General features: G+C 42.4%; 1 protein-coding gene and 1 long non-coding RNA gene across 3 annotated transcripts in view; one reads left to right on the top strand and one right to left on the bottom strand.

Annotated features, from left to right (window-relative positions):
• Positions 1 to 1,460: 1,460 nt before the first annotated feature.
• The window catches only part of LOC147255542 (uncharacterized), a 53,316-nt gene continuing 32,911 nt past the window's right edge, over positions 1,461 to 21,865 (bottom strand). Inside the window, exon 3 of the long non-coding RNA XR_015117857.1 lies at positions 1,461 to 1,766. This is a non-coding gene — a long non-coding RNA (uncharacterized LOC147255542). The remainder of the gene's footprint in view (positions 1,767 to 21,865) is intronic.
• slc52a3-1 (solute carrier family 52 member 3-1) lies at positions 1,819 to 6,788 on the top strand. 2 transcript variants are annotated; one of them, XM_086213323.1, is made up of 4 exons: positions 1,819 to 2,123; positions 3,513 to 4,603; positions 4,780 to 4,903; positions 5,096 to 6,788. In XM_086213323.1, exons 2-4 carry the CDS (start codon positions 3,597 to 3,599, stop codon positions 5,306 to 5,308), a joined length of 1,344 nt encoding a protein of 447 aa, XP_086069449.1. In that variant the 5' UTR covers positions 1,819 to 2,123; positions 3,513 to 3,596; the 3' UTR covers positions 5,309 to 6,788. The 2 variants fall into 2 exon arrangements, with proteins under 2 accessions (XP_086069449.1, XP_086069448.1); XM_086213322.1 differs by having other exon boundaries at positions 1,819 to 2,211.

Genomic DNA, 21,865 nt, shown 5'->3' with positions numbered 1-21,865 from the left:
CCATAAATGATACATCAGCTAACATAGCGCATGTGGATGAAAATGGTCTCCATGTCGGAGGCAACCTGAATTGACAGTGAAACAATAATGTATCTAAATAGAAGGAAAAACAAACAGCTCTGACAATTGGCAAAAGGAAGATATCTGCATGTACGTCTGCAGCTTGATTACCTCAACAACCGTTGGTTCACGTCGGACAAGGCAGTCAGATGTAGACCGATGTCCCAAGTTTAACCACAGCAGTTCTTATCAGGTTGTTTTGTTGTGTTACACAAGGACATCACTAACAGAAGAAGTGGCTAATTTTCTGTAATTAGTTTGCAAATGTTTGTTGCTGAAGATTCCAAACCCCCCACTGACTATCCGTCTGAAATGCTGAGTCTTTACCTCGGTGACAAATCACATGCTGTGTTTTACGGCTCCAGCCATAAGAGGGTGATGCTGTTCTCCAAGTATTGACACATGATAGACATGCACCTAAAACAAGCTGGGCAAATATTAACCACTGCTATGCACAGTTAAAAATGAACAATTAACTGTTTGAACAACAGGGCAATGTTGAGTGAAAAGTTGCTGAAACAAATATGGAATTATTTGCAGTAAATGTGTAGTATTAATCACTTCGATCTTGTATCTGCGGTGGGGTTCAGTGTTAAAGGTTAATTGCACGAGGTTTGTTCTTGAGGCAGAGCAAGGCGGAGCACTCTGAAATCTCCCACAATGCCTCTGTCACTTTTAATTTTAGGGGCTGGGTAACACAATGTCTTCTTGTTTTTCCCGTCTTCCGTCTTTTCTCTGATGTTACCATGTATGAAATTAAAACAAACTTTGCACAAAGGTCCAGTCCTATGTCAGACTCCTTCAACTGGTTCTGCTAGCAAAAAGTCCTGATGGTGGCAGTACAGCAACTGCTATAAACTTTGAAAGACCATCGTACATCAGGTGCTAATAATTTGCAAGTTACCAACATGTAACCCTTACCGTGTTTTAATCCGACAGAAATTTTGAAGCTCATTACTATTTTTTTTTCTCAAAAAGACTTACCTACTCACACAGTTTGCTCAACTGACACTAAACTGGCTTGACTGCATCTCCAAACCGTCCACCAAAAATGATCCCCACAGATTTTTGATCGATCTCAGGATGTTAAACTGTCAGTATAAACAGTACTGTACATGTGTAAATAGTACGGTAAATTCTTATCCTTTCTTCATAAATCTCTAATATCCATGGAAGAATCTAATTTTTGATATCATGGTAAATTCAATTTGGAGAATTTCAGAGCTGTAGTCTCAAAAAACGAAATTCATCAAATGTTTTAATTATGTCCTTAAGTTTTGCAGTCAGTTTTTCCATTGAGAGCGAGTTCAAACAACAGTTTTTCGCTGATGAACAACCAATCTTTCTGGAAATAAATACCAGGCATCTTCTCTCCAGTTCTCTGAATTTTATGGTTATAAATCACCTTTTGACGTTAGTTTGAAATCTGTCATAAGATGCAAAATATCAGAGTCAAACGCCACAATCCTTTGGAATCCTAGCCAGAGCGAGAGAGAGAGAGAGAGAGAGAGAGCAGGGCTTTGTTTTTTAATCACATTTTTAAAAACACAGGTACAGTCCACAGACTACGGATTTTCCCTCATGACGTTTCCTCTCTCAGCCCCTTCTCCTGAACACAGAACCTTCTCTGTTCCAGAGTCTCATGATTGCAAATGAAGCACTGGTGGTCAGGGTGGACTGATTAATGTGTTGGCTGGGGTGATGGCCTGCAGAGAGAGAGAGAGAGAGGGAGAGAGAGAGAGAGAGAGAGAGAGAGAGTGACCCTGTGTCTGGTTGTTTTAGAGCGTACAGTGCTCTGTAGCGCCTCCCAGAGGGGAGGAGTTGGAACAGGCTGTGATAGCGTTTCCTGGCCACTAAACAACCACTGACTGCAGCACATTTTGATTTACAAATGTTCCGTGCGCAAGTGCCAAGATGTCAAAGGCTCCTGGAGCTGATCCAGTACTAACTGGGAGCGGTGAAGAAACCCCAGTGGATTAAGATGATGCCTGCTATTATGCAGAGGAGCTGATCAACAGCTGGACTGGACTTTGACCTGCCCAGAAACCATGTGATCTAAACCAGTGAGTATGTACAACAGCCAAGGGAATTATGCCACTCTCTAAGATGACAGCAGGGCTTACTCAAACCCTCCAGGGACTGAGGAGACTCGTAAGTATATTTGTATGCTTAAAATGAGTTCAGTAGTGCATGGATGGTAAACACTGCAATGAAACACGGGCTCTGGAGTTAAGTTGCTTGTCTGAAAGCATAAATTTATGTCACTGTTACATCTTCTTGAACAAACAGTCAGATTTTTTTTTCCATCATGAGGAAGGAATCTCACGTGATTGGTTCAACATTGAGTGAAGAGGATGTGAAAACTGCGGCTTCAATCAAGAATAGTGTACCGTGTCATCTATGACAAACTCAACTGCCCGGAATGCAACACATTTAAAACAGGAATCATGACTTGACGGAATTCAAATAATGAAGTGATGATTCGTGTGATCTGTTTCAAGCTTTTCCTTCACCTTTTCAGCGTACAACAGAGGCATGTCACTGAACAGCTGGTTACTGCTGCAGGGGGTATAGTGACTGTGAGAGTGATACTGATACCTCAGTCTTATGTAATAATTTTGAACTCATTTTGATTACTGGAGGGGAACTGTTTGTCTTTGTAGCTCATATCTTTTCACGTGAGGCACTGCCCAAAAAATAATTAATCTAAGAGTTATGAAAGGGGATGATATTAGAAACAAAGCCACAGTGTGTAATTTATATACACACACATGAACATCCCTGACATTCAAGCCCTCGTCAAACAACATTCACACAAATCTAATTAAGCTTATTGAGCTTCAGCTCCAGAAGGGAACCCCAGATTTCCCTTTCTTCATCCTGAAGCAGTCCCTGGCTAGCATGGAGCTGTAAAAAATTACCTCTGTATAAAATGGTCAGTTCACTGATAAATAAGTAAAAAATGATAAATAAATAATGAAAATCAAATTTCATTAGTGAGATGTCTGCTTCCGCCTCAAAACAATGCAGATTGATGTAATTTTCTTTGTCATGCTCAAAGCTGTGAAACATTATTAAAAAAAAAATATTGATATGGATATATTGTTTAATTATTTCCAATAATTACAGACGGACACATTCTCAATGCTGATGGTGTAATTATTCATTGCATTATGATGCAACCAATATTTGTCTTTGTGAAGATAAAGAAATAAATGTTTATTACTGTTATAATAATACATAACACATTAAAGCATACGGCTGTAGAATTGACAGTGGGAGTGGAAGTTTAAAATAATAAAGGAAGGTGTAAAGCTATATGTTTTTCAGTAAAAGTGTACTTGTGTAACTTTATTGGGCCCTTTAAGCCCAAGAACTACGACAACTACAAAAGGTCAGTTAATGAAATGGGTGAAGTAATGAGCAATGCTTCTGTTTTTTTGTTCTTTAAGGTATGACACACAGCTGAGCTGGAATCATTTCCTTCTTCCTACACAACGTTTCACCAGGCGGGGCTCCACTGATCCGGAGGCAGCATGGCTCTGCTGGTCCACTTGCTGGCCTGTGCTTTTGGCCTGGGCTCCTGGGTGGCAGTGAACGGCCTGTGGGTGGAACTGCCGCTCATTGTCAATGCTCTCCCTGAAGGCTGGGATCTCCCCTCTTACCTGACAGTCATCATCCAGCTGGCCAACTTGGGACCATTACTAGTCACACTCATGCACAAACTCTGCCCGAGTCGCCGTATAGAGCGTATTGTTATCTACTCCGTCCTCTCCATCGGTGTCCTGTCGTGCTTCTTGCTCGCCTTCTTCTGGGAAAAGACTTCGATTGTTGCTGGGGCATCACGTAGCACTGCTTTCTTCATCATCACCTTCTTCCTCTCTCTGGTGGACTGCACTTCCTCTGTTACCTTCCTGCCTTTTATGATGCAGCTTCCAGCAAAATATGTCACATCATACTTCATTGGTGAAGGGCTGAGTGGTTTCATTCCTGCCGTGGTTGCCCTGGCCCAAGGTGTGGGCATTTCCAAATGCGTCAACTCCTCTCACACTGCAGGAAACGACACAGATGGACCCTCGTGGTCAATACATACTGAGTATCTTCCTCCCAACTTTTCCACTGAGGTGTTTTTCTTCTTCCTAGCAGCCATGATGTGTTTAAGTCTGGCTGCTTTTATTGCACTGAACAGGCTTCCTCAGAAATACGAGCTGTCTGCTCAAAACCTGGTGTCAGAGTCTGTAGCATCTGTGTCCTCTGGCCTGGACAACCCTGGGGCAGAGACTGATGGGGAGGGTGTGACATGCCAGGATGAAGGAGGAGGCCAAAGCGGGTCTTTGCCCACAGCCCTGAAACACTCTGTGTACCAGATGACCTTCATCTACTTTCTGGTGGTGTGGGTTAATAGTGCGACCAATGGGCTGCTGCCCTCTGTGCAGACATACTCCTGCATGCCCTACGGGAATCTGGCCTATCACCTCTCTGCTGCTCTGGCGTCAGTGGCCAACCCTGTGGCTTGCACCATTGCAATGTGCTTTCAAAACAGGTAAACTGATTGCTTTATAGACTTGAACAGGCACTCAGGGGGGATGTGGGGGAAATTCAAGATCACAATCATTCCAGTAAATGTCATAGACGCTGTGAGATACTAAATGCCAGTCAATTATTATTCTTATCGCCAATTGGAATGTTTCATTAACAGACAACACCCTCTGTTATCAGGTCACTGAGATTCCTCGGCGTGCTGACGATGTTTGGGACAGGATTTGGCAGCTACAACATGGCTATGGCAGCTATGAGTCCATGTCCTCTGCTTCAAGGTTCTGTGGTGGGAGAGATGATCATTGTGAGTGAACCACAAACATGTTGTGTAAGAGATGGAGGCTTTATGATGGAAATGTCAAAGTTCAACACATCCTTATCAAAAGGGTGTTGAGCAACTCTGCTCATAGTTCTAATAACTGACGATGGGTTTGTATATTTGGGTGAAGGTATCGCCATCTGATACACATGAGGTGTGTTTACTTGTCATCACCAGGTGCTCTCGTGGCTCCTCTTCACTGGAACCATGTCTTATGTCAAAGTTATGGTGGGGATCATCCTGCGAGACCGGAGCCACAGCGCCCTGGTCTGGTGTGGAGCTGCATCACAGATGGGGTCACTGGTGGGTTCGGTCACCATGTTTCCGCTGGTTAATGTCTTCCATCTGTTTAAGTCAGGAGACTTCTGCAACACTCGCTGTGCACAATGACATGTGTTCTGAGAACCGCGGGTTCCATTGATAACCATGGATATCTTTTCATCTAAATAGTAGTTTTTGAATGTTTATCACTTTGTTGATGGATAAATGGACTGATGGACAAGGTCCTGACTGCTGGTACTGTAAGGCAGTCAGACCCCCACGCTGTCTTTGTAACAATGGAAGTTCCTCCCCAGACTGAATGTCTGCGTGTTGATTTGAAAATGAATTGACCAGCAGGGTCGCAACTTGGGGACTGTCCTTCGTGGTTTCAGGGTGTGTCCCTGACACTTTTTGTTTATTTGACTTCCTTTTGAAATGCTGAACGTCTGAGTCTCAGTGCGAGAAGTACCGAGGTCTAGGTGGTTCACGGTCATGTGGAAAGGATACCAGACGAGAAGGACATCGCCATGTAAATTTATTTGTTGTGTAAGTGAGAAATGTCCCTGTTCTGGGTGGACATTTAAGGGAAGGAACAAGAACTCCAGAGAGAGTTTTTTCTGATCTGCTTACGAGAGCTGCCACACACCAGGTGTGTCTCTCTATTTGTTTGCTGTATTTTCAGTTTTGGACATCACAATGTTTTAAAATTAGTATGTTAACCTTTCATTTTAATATCGACCTGTTCAGACTTCTGTTCAATGTGATTAGGTCTCGATTTAATCTTTAGTTACATGGCAAACTTTTCCGCGTAACACTCATACTCTTAACCTCTGAGTCGAATAGAAAAGATTGAGTATCATGTTTGACTGTTAATTTAAATTTTATAACCTCTGAATATCTCAACCAAGATGTCTAGACCGTTCCTCCGTGATAAGAAAGTCACTGAATAGTTTAAGTCTATAGCTACCATCCCTGAGCTAAGATAGAGTTTAGTTCAACATTATATGTCAAAAACCTGGCAAGTTTCACAACCTTATTATCTGAGTTGAGCAGACAAGATTGGGTATCATGTTCTATAACCTCTGAATACTCCAACCCAGGCATCAAGGCCATTCTTCTATGTTAAGGAGGTCCCTGAGCGGTTTATTAATTTATGTTGCCGTCCCTGACCTAAGACTGATGTCAGACCTTTGAATAGAGCTTAATTCTTATAGAGTCTATATTCTTAATTATTGGTTAAATTATCAACCCTCATCAGAAATCTAAACGTAAAAGTTAATTTAAATTGAGTCAGATTAAAACAACAACAATATACTTGATTTTGAAATCCTCTTCTTAGTACCGGAAAAACAGAATACATATTGGGGAGATATTGCTGTTTGTTTCCAAATACTTCCTCCCTTACAGTACTTAAGAGACTGTCTTCTTTCTATTGTTTCAGTGCTTTCACATATTAAAACCTTTTTTCTCATTCAAATTTATGAACATTAAAAACTAAAGTACTATAAAACATTGTAATGCACAGGTTGAGGCAGATGTTGTGAAGTATGACATACAGTCCCTAGATCCATCCCTCTATCCACCGTCTTCCGCTTATTCCTACACATTTAGGGTCACCGGGGGGGGGGGGGGGGGTGGAGCCTATCCCAGCATCTACGGGCGAGAGGCGGGGTTCACCCTCGATGGGTCACCAGTCCCTCACAGGACCAACACATAGAGACAGACAACCATTCACACTCACACCTACGGTCAATTTAGAGTATCAATCAGCCTCGTCCCCTCTTGATGTCTTTGGACTGTGGGAGGAAGCTGGAGAACCAGAGAGAACCCACACAGGAACAGGGAGAACATGGAGACTCCACACAGAGAGATGCTGTGATGGAGCCGAGACTTGAACCTGGAACCTTCTTGCTGTGAGGCGACAGTGCTGACCACTGCACCACCGTGCAGCCTCAGTCCCTAGATGTTAATCCAAATTAGATAAAAGTACAAATTACACCCGCAAGATAAGTAATAAAGAAAGTATGGATATAAAATAATAATACTTAAGTCAAAGAGCAAAGTATTTCCAATCGCTGACAGACCACCATAGGCTAAACTTGCGACACGTTAAATTAGGTAGTATAATTTAGCTTAGCATAGAGACCGAAAGATGAAACTACTTGTATAGCTTTTTGTCAAAAGTTCAACTACCTCTCCCACTAGAGTTAGTTATGCAGCAGGATCAAGGCTGGCTCTTTCAAGGGAACCTAACCGTATTTTGCTGCCGCTTAGTCTACGGCCTATGAAGTGGGTATGTATAAGTAGCAGTATTAAAGTGTACTCTGCCCAAATCACCAAACTACTGCAATAAGATTATTCAGCAAAACCAAGATTCTGCTGTCCTTTTTGTTTTTTTTTTCAGTTTTCTTTGCAGCTTTGTCACTCATCATGGTGGTTATTTGAACAAAGATAATGAATAAAAATGAATATAAATCTATTGAAAACACACACAAAAATCTATTAATGTTTTACACTACTACCAGCATGCAGCTTTTACTTAGTTTTTTGCCAAGTCCACTGCAATAATCATGGAGATATCTTATTTGACCACTAGGTGGCACAAGCACACTTCTAAAACCCCCACGTTCAGAAGGCACCACAAATCCTCACAAACCCCTTTCACGTGAAATACATTTATAGTTTGTGCATAAAGAAATCAAATGAGTTAAGATTGATTTTGCCCCTGTAAGCTAAACGGGCAATGCTGATGCTATTATATGAGCTGTTTCACTTCAAATTCATTCATTTATAAACATGAAAAACTGTTGTTGATGCATTTTAACACTGAAAATGACAAACTGACAAGCACAGCCAGATAAATACTCATTAATAGTTCCAACTCAGGGAGTCAGGGGGATGTGTTGTTGATGTAGAAATACAGTTGCATATGATGTACAGCCAATAGACACAATAACACAGCACAGGAAGTACTGCAGCAAATAATACCCTGTAAAGCTTAAACGGTTCAGTTCTTGTTGCGATTGTCTGCATTTATTGAACCTAATATTTTACCACCCCCGAAAACGGACCATTATACAGGCCAGTAGTTAGATTCATTCTAATTAAATTGACTATAATAAGATTCACAATGGAAACATCTTGTGCCACAGCAATTTATTAGCAATGTGATGCATGTGTGCACTTCTCTTAAACACGACGGAAATGCTGTCAGTGATAATAAAACACAAACAACTCCTGATGGATCGTGATTATCAGAGTGATGAAGCCGTATATAAACCGCCATGAGAAAAACAGCCAGTGATCCTTTAATATGTCTGGTCCAACCTTCTATCATCCTCATCAAAGATGCTGCTGCACATCCTCTGAGAAGGATGGAAGGATGCTGGTCATCACTGCTCACCGGAGAGTGATTTCCCATCAGCAGCTGTTCCTCCACTCTGCCCTTGTGCCCTTCAGAGGGAGAGCAAGAGGTTCCCTGGCCTGGGTCTATGGGGAAGCACAGGGAGGAGGGGGGGGGCTAATTACTGATGCTCAGCGGGGGCTGAGGGCTGTTGCTCCTGCCGCTGGTCATTTGGGAGATTCCCTGACCCCGACACTGAGTAAAAACAAAAAGATAAGGAAGGAAAATTGGGCCACAATTGGCCCTGCATAGCCTCCGGGGCCCAGGATCAGTGGAGGAGAAGCACAGATGGGACTTTCTCACTTGGATTTGTGGAATCTACTATGCAGGTTTTGTCAGCTGCACAGGAATCACTGCAGTCAGTGATGGAGTTGATGGACGGATTTGTATGAAATCTTAATCACCTCAAATAAAACATCACATTTATCTTTTCTAGACTTGAAATGAGGTATTTTCTCACTACATAGCACAGCCATGATCACCTGAAGGTTGCTCGATCTTCTGTTGTTAACCTGACCTTGAATGTGTTGCATGCAATCAGAAGGATTTGGTCTATAAGCTTCATTAGCTCAACCTTGATTGGCTCAGGGCTTTTGTGTCGGGACAAAACAAAGCAGCAAAGAAAAGTGTATCATTTTCCTGCGAGTGTCAGATGGTCCCATCGCTCCTCCAGCTGGTCAGGAGGGGCTGTGGCCACCTGGATGCTGAGTCTCGGTCCTGTGAGATCCTACAGTCTCCTCTGCCATCCGAAGACTCCACTTACTACGCCACAGAGAGGTCCATCTGCTCAGGACGACACCTCCCAGAGTCACCCCCCTCCATCCAGCTCCCCCTCGTCCCCCCTTCCAGTCTGCCACTGTGCCTCTTAGCTAAATGAGCAACGTGTCAAATGGAAGGAGAATTTACCCTTCCTTTAACTGGATAAGTGAATGAATTCACAATGCTATGATGCAATGAATGGGTGAACCCACCTGCTCGGCTGCTGAATCGACAGATAAATCACCTGTGTCTGACTTTGCACAATTCTGGGTTCATTGAGTAGCGCGTTAACATTTAACAGTTGTTAAATGTTAAAACACAGCTGCAACAAAATGAAAAAAAGCTGTTTTTTTTGGAAGGTCAAAAATAAGAACATACCGTTCCGAGCGTGAGTAAATTTGCTTGACTGAACCCGGAGGCGGGCGCATGGATTTTGGCAGCTGATGTTCAGGTGAACAGCTTGTGGGTAAACCAATTGCTGATGCATGCAGACAATTCAAACAGCTCAGACAGCATCTCGCAGCCTCTCTCCCATCAATTTCCACACACACACCATTTAATAAACGCTGTCCATTTATTTGAAATTGGATGTGACAGCCTTATGTCATTTCACCATCGTGTCTGGGAGCAGACGGTGATGCACACAGGCCCACTCCTCGTTTTCTATCAGCAGGTATTGATGTTGCTTTAATGAAGTGCCTAGCACTCCACCCTAGGAAGAGACAAGTCTGTCAGCATATGTAAATGCTTCCTGCCTGTCATTGTTGTGGAGAGTTCAGCATGGGTCAGCATAGATTCCCCCTCTGGGAACCCTTTGTTCTAGGGCCTGATTGTGCCACATGAGGGGACCAATTACAGAGCTGCACAGCAGGATGGGGTGCAAACTTGTTACCCTGCTGCAGTTAGCTAATTATTACTTTAACATTGCTCGCACGTCACGACTAGGTAACAAAAGCTATCATCTCTGGATGTATGAATAAATACATTAAATTTTCAGTAGATGACCAGATATTCACTTCATTCAGTTAACATTGAAAACGCTATTTTCACTGTTTGGGAAAAGGTCACCCTAATTTTTCAGCCATAAATAGATACTGAACTACTTAAATCCCAACGGAGCTTCTTTGCATTGTCAATGCAAAGGCAATTTACAGGCTACAGACTGCCAACCACATAACCTTGATATGGTGTCAAGAAATGATTTATGAAAATGCATCCTGCTCTCCCTGTCCCAAGGTAGACTTGACCGGACCTGGAGTGTTGACACAAAGCCCATATGGTAGAGCACACAGACTGGCTGCATTATCATTCAAGTCTTTACATCTCAAAGGGCTTTTGTTTCCGGTTGCTGATGAGAAATTTTGGCGACGACTGATTCTCGTCCAAGAGAGCGAGAGATACGTCGGATTTTTCTGAGTAACAACATGTTTTGTTTGGGTTTTTTTTTCTGGATGAAGAGGACCACGGTCGGGTGTTTGATGATGGGTTACATCTGCAGTTCAAACTAAAATTTGCACTTACGGCTGAGTTTCTGAATCGGTGCTCTGTCAGATGGGTTTTAGAAGGTGAAGTGTAGATTTTAGAACAAAATACCAGACACACCTCTTCATGCACATAGACGTCCTTCCCTTCTTGCTATTAATCCCCTCCCTGTACATCCAGCCCATTCATCTCCTTCTCCCCACCCCCCAGTTACAAGTCTAGCCCAGCTGCTAGGGGCTACCAGTCCCCCTTGTGTGTGGGACCAGTCAAGTGGAAAATGGCTGCAACCGAGAGAGCCCACTTTAGAGAGCCATCATCCTTTGAAGGGGCATGATGGCCTTTGACAGCCACAGTGTTAACATGGAGCCCACACCAACACAGCACTGCTATTACTGTGTTTACCAAAGCAAGAGGAGAGGGGATCAAGGGGAGACCCTGTTGGCTGATGTTAGAATCCAGGGGTAGCAGGGTGCTCGTCTGAGCCACATCACACTGGCATTGTATGGAAACATGACATGCGATCACTGACAGCCAGGTGGAGATTGTATTTTCACATGTCATTCTGTGTCACTGTGATATGCTGTTTGCTTTTTATCTTGTGTGATTATTATTTTACAACTCCTGCACTTATTACACTCATTAGCTGACGCAGCGTTCCCTAATTCATCACTGACCTTCGGCGCCATGCTGCTCTATTTATGGATGCAGATTCTAATGGCAATAGATAAAGGCTGAAAACTCTGCTCCCTCTGACCTGACGCCAACACTGGCTGACTGGTGATCTATGAGTGTAACTCGAGCGAGCCGCTCTCGCACCTCCAGCACATGTTGCTGGAGGACAAAACTCCGAATGAGCAACAGTGATTTTAACTGCAACAAATGGTCGAGGTATATCATTATCCAGATTTTTGGTGAGGGGATCATTACCTGCCACAGATGCCACTGTTGTTTTGCGTCTCCATTTGTCCTGAGGCTAATACAACCCCAAAACTTGAAAAGAGCAGGAGGTGCCTTTTGTGTAGACGCACACCTGATTGTAGCAATCAATCGGCAGCTCAAAGAAGTCTCTCCGGCGCTGCCTCAAGGCTGCCCATCTGTTGCTCCGAGGATGCGTGTCTATGGGTGCATGCGCCTGCGTACAGGTCGGCATCTACAGGATCTGAACACACAAGTGTGGCGGGAGTGGGAGGTTGCATAAAAAAATGCCTGTTGACTCCTCTGCTCTTTCAGGTATGAATTGATATTTAAAGAGGTGACAACAAATGTGGCAAGATAATAAGACTGGAATTAGCACAAACAGGCAGACTTAGGGAGATGGGGGGGGGGGGTCAATTCCCATGCTTCCAGAAAAAAAGGGGTATGTACAACAATGCTGAAAGGTCTGCAAACAAAAAACAAAACAAAACAAAAACATCTGGGGTATGCTCTCAAAATTAATCAAACATTGTTGTGTTTTTCTCACTATCTTTTGATTGGCTCTGACCCATCTCACTCCACATATCTAAAGTCACAAAGTACCAGCCAATCAGAGACAGAGTAGGGTCGCCGAAGGGTGCTCTGGCAAGGCCCACCCACTAGGCCTACTGAAGCCTTCACATGGGAGTTGTGAACTCATTGAGCTGAGGCGTGAATTTGTTTACAAGAAAAGTATTGGCATTCAAGTGGTACTCTAACTGCATGAAAGCACCAGTGCTTGGCAATGGCAACATCTATGCCAAAAGATAGCTTGGTCTTCTCCTGGCTGTCAATATAAGTAAAATATAGAGACTCACAACCTTCAAGTTTGATGAAGGTTGTGGGACTGAAACATCATTACTATTATAATCCACAACAAATACTCGACTGACGATGTTGTGAGTACTTCAAGAGGAGGGTACTGATATGGTTTCTTCTCTTGGACATGGTAAACACAACCACTTCTTAAGGCAACGTATGTCCAATGCCCCCTGGGTCAGGAAAAATAAGGCACGGAAATCAAATATGGATAAATTACAGCTCAAGCTCACCTCGGGCCCATGGGAGTGGTAGAAACTAAGGATGAAGTACATCAGTCCTGACAGTTGCCATCATCTGCCAACCACCAGTGAGCATAAATGTTAGCAGCGCTAGCCTAGCCCCTGGTGGTGCTAGCGCCATCTGTGGTGGCAGAGGGGTACACAGCAGGAGTGTACGGGACTGATAAAAGTTTGGGAGCCACTGATCCGTATTAATACCACAAGCACATTACTCTCTCTCTTCCCTAGAACCAAATGCACATGGGATGCAGAAATCTGAGGTAAAAAGGACAAAAAGATTCAGCCTCACTAACACACTGAAGGTACAGATTTTTATTTCCTGCTGACTCTGCGTTGTGCTGCTTTTCATGAACATTAGAAAAGGCTTTTTGAGGGTGAACGCATTCAGCATTAAATACTTGTTTGGGTGAGAAATACAGATGTTTCACCAGTGAAACTAAAGTAGAGGAGGAAGCTAATAGAACAAATGACAGAAAACCGTAACGCCCCTGTGTACAAGCACCCAGCCTGTCCATCGCTCCGCATGAAACATGGTGACAACGAGATAAAGTTTACACAGTGGCACACCTCAGAGGACAATAACACTATTTCCTCATTTTCACTTCTCTTTACTTTAATATCTCTTCAAGGGAAACTTGTTATTGAAATACAAGTCATGCGGTGCGTAATAAACACACATTGTAAATAAAACGAAGGAGCAAGAAAGCAACACCAACAACCAGCCAAAGACATAAAAGCGGGAGACTAATGGGTAACAAGGGTGCAGCAGCGGCATTTATCAGCTTTGCAAATAAAACGGTTATAATACAAGATGCCAGTTTTTATATCTGTTGTACTCTTTATTCCAGGCGTCATCTTGAGATGAAACTTTTTCTGAGTCTGGTTGTGCGTGATGCATCTTTATGCATTCAGAGAAGAATCTCTGCCTCTAAGGAACTCGTGGGAATCTGATTTTTGATACCACTGACCTTGTAAATATTGAATCTTTCTGATAGATGTGCAATACATAAACCTGATTCAGGGTTGTTCTGTGTTGAGTCTGGTCATATTCGATGTACATAATAAATAGGTCTTTAATAATTAATTGATGGAAGAAGAAGCATGCTCCTTCTGTATTGTCTTTTACTTTCACCAGCGTGAGTTTGAATTTGCTTGAGTTTAGATCTTTATGACAATTAAATTCTTCTTTGCCTTTAAATCGCTATCAAAGGTCTTGTCTGTTGCTAACCAGAAATCACCGTGGATTTTAAGCTTTCAGGATTTATTTCATTATCTCATACAGATTATTGATCACTTTCATTCATGCACTGCTTCGCTGTAATTAGAGTAGATGCAGCTGAAACCTGCCCTCTCTCCTCGTCTGCTCCAACTTTAACATGATTTAGTTCATTACGGGTACCAGTGCTGGAGAGAATGTCATATGCTAAATTAGCCTCTGCATGCCTCACTGGCTAGTTGCCAGTTATAAAAGGACAGAGACACACTCTCTTTGATGACGACAACTGGCAAAGTCCCCAACCTTTAAAACAACTCGAGCTGCTGGTGGATGTATCCGATGGTATGAGTGCACTCAATAATCTGCGAGGTCTGATTCAGACTCCCACACATTCCCATCCAGTGTCCTTGAAAGCAGCTAATGCAGGAAACACAAGATCTATCCGCTCTGCCACAAGTCAATGAGTCACTGAGAGCATTTTTAATTGTGTGGATAGCAGGTGATGTCCATTTCCAAAATATATCAAGTGAAATATTCAGTCTAAGCTCGCCTTCTCATTGGACAGCCGACTGTGAGGACAGCCAACAATCCCATTGAGAAATTAACAGGGTCCCCTGTGCGTTTCTCTCGTTTAATGAATAATTCAGCTGTGAGGGTGAACACAGGGCGAGGAGACCTTGTCAGTGGCAACTGACTCAGCACTCTTTGGCCTGAGGGTGACACTCTAAACCTGAACATTGCATCCTGTACCTTCCATGACAGGAAGTGGTGCTACAGCAAGTCTCCTGTCTTGGTGACCACATGACAGCAAGTGAAGAGGAAGTGGGGAGGCAGAAAGGAAGCTTTGCTCGGCGACAAGTGTAGAGCTACACACCAGGCTTTCATAAATACTTTGCAAATCAAGACAGTTTGCTGGTTGCTGTCCAGCTCTGTCAGAGCAGTCGCTCCGACCGTCACATTGGACTGGACTGACATAATTCAACAGCAGCTGAGACGACTGCTTGATTGATCAAGATTGATTAGCATAACTTGTGGCTTACACAATGGACTGCAGGTATTATTTGGACAGTGTTAACATATCCACTTCCTCTCACTGCACAAGAATGAAGTTATAATACCCTGGATTTAGATTTTGTCATTTAGATGAGGAAGTAGAAGAATGGAGCCGTGGTATCAAGGTCCCGCCCAACTCTGGCCCATTCAGCACAATCAGTTTGCTACAGAACAATTCATTAGCCACAACTATTGAAACTTGCAACTATGGCTTTGGGACATCCCCTCTTAACTCTCTCCCTAAACGAAAGTCTTTAAATGCTTCGACTATTACAAGTGTTTCATTCAGGGCAGCTAAAAAAATTAAATAAGGACGCACGCACTCAACAGGACAGATGCTGGAGCATAGGAATACCTGTGGAAAGAATGGAGGATCCACAACGCAAAACCATGTTGTGGTTCTCTTGTTTGGTCAACTTTTCAGATACATTTTCTTCAAAGTTACTTTTTCACATAGAACGAACATCATTTATGAAATCTTGATCTTCATCTCCATAAATGCTACAGTCTATGAGCTAGAACAAATCACATCTGGACATAAAATTTGCCATTTCAGGATTTCAGTTAAGGAATAATACAGTTTGAGAAAAATGAAGTAAAGCAGAAAGTACAGCTCCTCCATTTGAAATGCGATGGGATAAAAGTCAAAATTACATGCAATACTATTGAAGTATTTCGACTCCATTACTGTCTGCCACCGCAAGTAATAAAAATGTTATTTTCCACGTTCTTTCCTAAGACCATTTTGAAGTCAAGTCTTTCCTTAGCCTCATTTACCCTCATCCCTCACACGGATCTTTATTCCAGTTTATGTCTTGTCCTTTTTTTCTTTCTATTGGTGTATTTCATCTGAGGCTGTCTCCTGCAATCACAGCCAGTGGAGGAGGACGGCATTTCAGCAGAGTTACAAAAGATGATTCTACATCCAGGACACATAAGCCCCCTGGGCCCTGAGCATTTGCTTTCTATGGTCCACAGGGCTCTCAGCAAACATCTGTTTTTCTCTGGAAACAACCTTTGATCTCAGAAACAAGACTTGCTGTCAAATTAATAAAGAAAAGGATCATTACAAACGAAGGAAGGGAAACTTTGAAGACGGTTTTCATGTTATTGATTAGCCGTATAAGTGTGAGGTCAAGGATGATGCCTTTTTTTCTGGCTTCCGTCCATGGGCTTATCTCACCCGATCGATACATTTCAGGTTTGTAGAGACCCCAAATCAGCAAGTACCACAGAGAAAATAGGCTTTTTTCCCCACACAGTAAACAGATTGTACACTCTAGTTTTAAACTAGTGTGGTCATAATGTCTGCAAACTGTTAAAATACACGCTTTTCATGTTTAAATCATTTTGTTCACTGCTTAATCATTTTGCAGTTTTTATTTAAATAAAGCAGATTTATAAGGACATTTCTAATCTTATCTAGTCTTCTGGCCTGCAGCTTCACTGCTTTGATTGAATGTTATTCTTCAGCAGTGCTCAGCGTTGTTTTCAGCTGTTACGGGCGGTAAAAAATGCTCTGATAAGCCCACTTACTAGATTAGCTGGTGAACATAGTCGAGCACTTGGCAGCTTGAGAGCCAGTTTGCCCTCAGGAGTGAGTGGAGGGCAAATTAAAAGCTAAAATTAAATATTTGATTAACATTCATCAAGTGGACTGAAAGACAACTCCAAATTAATGATGATGCTGCATTGTGATTGCTGGAGGTGTAAATAAGCATATTTTTAGTTTTCATAAAAAAACAACAACCCTACAACAGGATATTTTGAGCTATTTTTGTCCTTTCCCTGCATATTTTTCTAAACCATGCTGGGATGGGTTTCAAGCTTAGAGGGAAGATGGTAAATGGATCGGATATTTCTGCCTCTACCACCAAAGGAGCAGTTCTCAGGGCCATTAAAACTTAGATTTTTGCTTTGCTGTCAGCGTGTAAAGAGAAAATGAGTCCTTGCCTTAATTTATGTCCATATGCACGGGATGAGGGGAGAATCTCATCAACAAAAACAGGCCCATCTCATTAGACAACCATAGCACCAATCATTAGTAATGTGGGAGAAAGACTAAGTGACAACAGCCTTCTCCCAGAGATAAAACAGCATTTTATTGAGAATTCAAACAGGTGTCATACTGGTTTCTGAGAGGCAAAACAAATGACAGGCTACTGAGCCGTAAATAGCACAACAGACGAAGGGAGATTGGCCATATGTCCACTGCCTGTGAGAGCGCCAGCTACACTGGCTTGGTTTGAGAAAGGATTCTTTTGGGAACGTCGCAGTAAAAGCTCCTCGGGGACAGTAAGGGATTCAACTGCAATATCCATTCACTCAGCTTTGGTCAGCTAAAATGCTTAAACAGCACACCTGTTTTTCTCTGAGGTTTGGAGGTATTAAATGACAATTTTGCTGTGTGTTATCTGTCTCGGCTGAGCAATGAGCTGCCCATAAAACCCAGTAGGAAGTAGTGAATCATCATTGTTTTACACAAATGTCAAACAAATCATTCCATCCATCCAAAATGCTGTCAGAGTTTGATATCAGTTTGAAAATTTGTATTTGTGAACCTCATTATCCCTCTTCATGCCTGCTGTACATTCACAATGACAAGTGCAGGGTACAGTGTATATAGGGTGTCCTCCAAGGAGCATACAGCTCCATCTGGGCCAAAGTAATTGGTCTACTATTCATATTCAGCAGTGTAATAGCCTCTAGCTATTCATATAGTCACACATGAACTAGTTACACTGAGGACAGTCAAAAGATGGGATGACCCAAGTGTCACAGTTTTCTAATAAAGGGTTACAGAAACAAAACTAACCTGGGTTGGATGTATAAGTTCCTCATCAGCGATGAGCACTCTTTTTCTGAAGTTATCCCAAGCTCAAACTCTGCGGTGTAACAGATTCACTTTGGAATCACTTGTCAGATGTTAAAAAAGGTTTGTTTATTGTTTATATGGCTAAAACTTGACTTTTATGGTCAATGTAAATACATTTGTCCAACTGAAATCATACTTGTCAAAGTCTCACTAGAAAAGTGGGGATCAGTTCACTGTTCAACTGGCCCCGAACTGCCGTAGATGTTCAGTGCAGGTTCCGCAGGTCCCTCTGCAGTCCTTATCCTGGGAGTCAAACAGTCTTCAGCCTTGAAAGGAATCATCCTGATGTGTGGTACAGAGAAAACAACTCATCTCTAGACAGATAAGCTCAGCTTAAAGAATTGTCTAATTTCATTTAATAGTTTTTCTAATTTAAGTCAACCGTTTGACAGAGATACCACTTGCATGCTTATTTGGTATGTGATGACAGTCTGAAGCTGTCAGGAGGTATACTGCCACCTACTGTTCCGGAGGCATGCATACTTTCGTAAAGAAATCGATTCTTTCCTGGCTTTTGTATACTGAGACAAGACAGTCCAGTTAAATGCTGTTGTGTGCGTAAACCTATTGAATGTTAGACTGAAGCACTTCAGTGAATATTACATCGTGGTCTGGAGAGCTCAACACACTGCAACTTACTACAGCTTGAATTTATCCACTCGCGGGCAGTGGTTAGAAAACTCACACAGTACTAAGGATGAAATCACTGTTTCATTTAGCCTGTTTACATGCTGATGCGTTCCTGCGATGGGTAAGGTTGCAGCACATTTTCTTAACTTACCAGTGTTTGTCTGTTTGCATGTGTTGCAGTATGTAGAGCTATCAGGCCAGTGTTCTATTACGGTAAAATAAATGTCAGAAACTCTGTACGATGGGGAGTCAGCGACTTTTGCATTATGATAACCTGCCATTAATAGAACCCGATACACTCCGCCTCTCTTTCCCTGAGATACACCTACAGTGGTCCTGCACTCTGAAATGTATGCAGTGAATCACCATGTCTGCGATGATGAGTTATCATCATTCTGAATAAATAAATATATGGGGTAAGAACAAAGTGTGAGTGCAGTGATAATAACATGCGCATGGTATTAGTCTATCCTTGTCAGAATAAAGTAGGAATAAACTAAATGTATATCATTAGTAGTACGACCACTTCTAGGGCAGTGTGATTACTGTAAAGCTCCCTGCAGTAACCGTACGTGGCTGCTGATGTTTTTCCTGTGTAAAAACACCTATAATTACCTGCGTAATGGAAGAAAGCACCCTTCATCATCTGATCATTCCTCAACAAGATAAATATGGTGGTCAAGGCATTTAGAGACAAATGCTATCCTCTTGGTTGCGAGGGTTTGGAGTGGTGTATTTATCATGGTTTGAAGTGGTGTCTGAGTCTAACCAAAGTACTGATTATTCAGAGTGAAGAGGAGCTGCCAGCCCATTACCTCCCAGAAAATAACAATGTGAACACCCGCCTCGCTGGCCTTTCCCAATGTAGCCTGTCAGAGCTTGTCAGCTGCGGCACCATTCATTCAATCTCAACAAGCACTAGGATTCATTCGGCGTCCTGCGCTATCTCTCCCTCCTTTTACTTTCACTCTCCCGACGCTGCCTCACATTACCTTCCAATGTCTTCAGCCCCACCACACCCGCTCACTTCCTCTCATTCTGCAAGCCTCCGCTGCTCCACCCCTCCACCCTACTTGGTCCTGATGAGCCATTGTGAGATTCAAGCAGATGGATGGGGAACAAAGGGGTGAGAGGGGGGCCCCCTCTGCCTGTCCCCCCTTGTATCACTGCCAACAGGCTCTGGGTAATCTTCTCAAGCTTTCACGGCAGAGCAATGAATAACCTCAGCCTCCTCTCTGAGACCCAGGCTCCGCTGCAGCCGCCCCCTCTTATCTCACCCTCTGCAGGCTCGCCAGGGCCGGCTGCTCCCCGGATAGCATCTCTCACCCTTGCTTTCTACTCACTGTCTCTGCCCTGCACACCCAATCTTTTTTTTTTTTTGTTTCTAGGGGCGTGTTACAAGGCCCGGAGATTAATTGGGGCTGTGGCTGAATGACATCTGGTCCCAGCTTCATAAAAGTCTGGGTCCTTGAGGTCTGCCGGGTTTATAATGAGGTGTATATAAGTTAATTTTCTCATCAACAGAGCGTTAATCAGAGCGTCTATATTAGCCATTTCAACACTTATCCGGGGACAGCTCACGAAGTAAATTTGATTACCAGAACTTGCTTAAAGGAGAAGGAAAAAAAAATGTGAAAGAACTTTTCATAAAAATCTTTTGTACTTTAAATTAACACAATGGTAAAATCTTGTAATATTTCATTTTCCAACCCAATCATAAATACTATTTTAAGTGCCCTAACCCTAACCCTATCAAATAAATAAATGAAACCATATTTTTGACCTGTTGTGAAATATTTATATATTCAGTAAAAACCAACAGGCTTGAGGCTGAGCATCCCAGACAGGCCGGGGAAGTTTTGATGAGATTGGTTGAGATTATCTTCTAAAAATACATGAATAACCTACAATAGACATGAGATAGTTGACTTAGACTGATCTCGATTCCGTAACAATAACAATAAGTGAAAATAATCACGGTAGTAAGACTGGAGAGCACCAGATCCTGTTTGCTTTTTTTTTTTTTTTTTTTGCTAAACGTGAGTAAAAAAAAAAAGCTCTGCAGTCACGTAGAAGAGTTAATGCTGTACTCCCACAACCAAAACAACCCACCTGTTCTACTTTAAAGGAACAGCTCAAGCACTCCACAGCTTCCTTGCATGGCCCTGTTAAAATATTGAGCATGTACTTAAGTGCTATTTGGCCAAGTGTCATTTAGGCTGAAGGGCTCTCCATCCACAAAAGATGTCTTGAAGTGACTGGATCAGAGCTGGTAGTGAACCACAGAGGAATACACAGGTGTTGAATTATTTACTCCCAATAAAATATTTATACTTTTGTCCCACAAACTAGTAACTACAAGTATGAAGTGAGGCTGCAGTTGTGTAGAGAGCTGGCGCCATGTTTGTGAATCTTAACTTTATGTTTCACATGTTTACTAAAACAACATAAAGCTGCTGTTTGAGGGCATTATAGCAGAGCTGAAGCTTTTAATTCAAATGGAGGTTGTGTAATGGTGCAGAGAAGCCATGAATACTTCACTGACATTTATTAATAATAGAACATTTATGTAACTTGACTTCAATTCCCATTTCATTACAAAAACCTACTGGGCCAAAAAAAGGAATAAAAAGAAGATTCAGCCAGAAGGCTTTCAAATACGTTTGAATCACAAAACAAAAAAACAAAAAAAATGGAAGTAAATCCAAAACAACATTTCAATTAACATCCTGCGCCATGCGAGGGTGAAACTTCTGGCCCAAATTATAAGTTTGAATCCAGAAATATGTATGCAAGCCTCTAATTTTACAACGCAAAATTTCTATTTTTTGATTTTGCTGTGCGTCCAAATTTGTGCCACTCAAAATTTACAACACCGATGCTCATAAATGAAAGTGTTTCTTGAAATTATCGTGCACAGAGTTGTTAATCAGAAAGGCAAATTGAACAAGACCTTGCCTGTAAGCGCTCCATTTTGCTCCATAAAACTGATGACATTCTGTGATTAAATTAGAGCTGTATTGACTTTTGGGAACCACTTGCCTAAATCTACAAGATTAGCCTGTGATTAATGATGGACACTTAATCCTTTGTTCAAATTGGACTGTTCAAAGAGCGAGAGATGAGATGATCACTCTCCTCTTCCAACACCTGCCACCTGCCATCTTATTACACGCCGGCTGTGTCGAAAAACAACCTGTACAACTAAATAATCCCATCATGCATGTTTGCAAGCTTTGTCCTTTCAGAAATG

Source organism: Aulostomus chinensis, chromosome 9 (genome assembly GCF_037954235.1).
Source record: "Aulostomus chinensis isolate RoL2024-O1b breed Wild chromosome 9, RoL_Achi_v1.0, whole genome shotgun sequence".
NCBI classification, from domain to species: Eukaryota; Metazoa; Chordata; class Actinopteri; order Syngnathiformes; family Aulostomidae; genus Aulostomus; species Aulostomus chinensis.
This window is presented reverse-complemented; position numbering and strand designations above follow the sequence as displayed.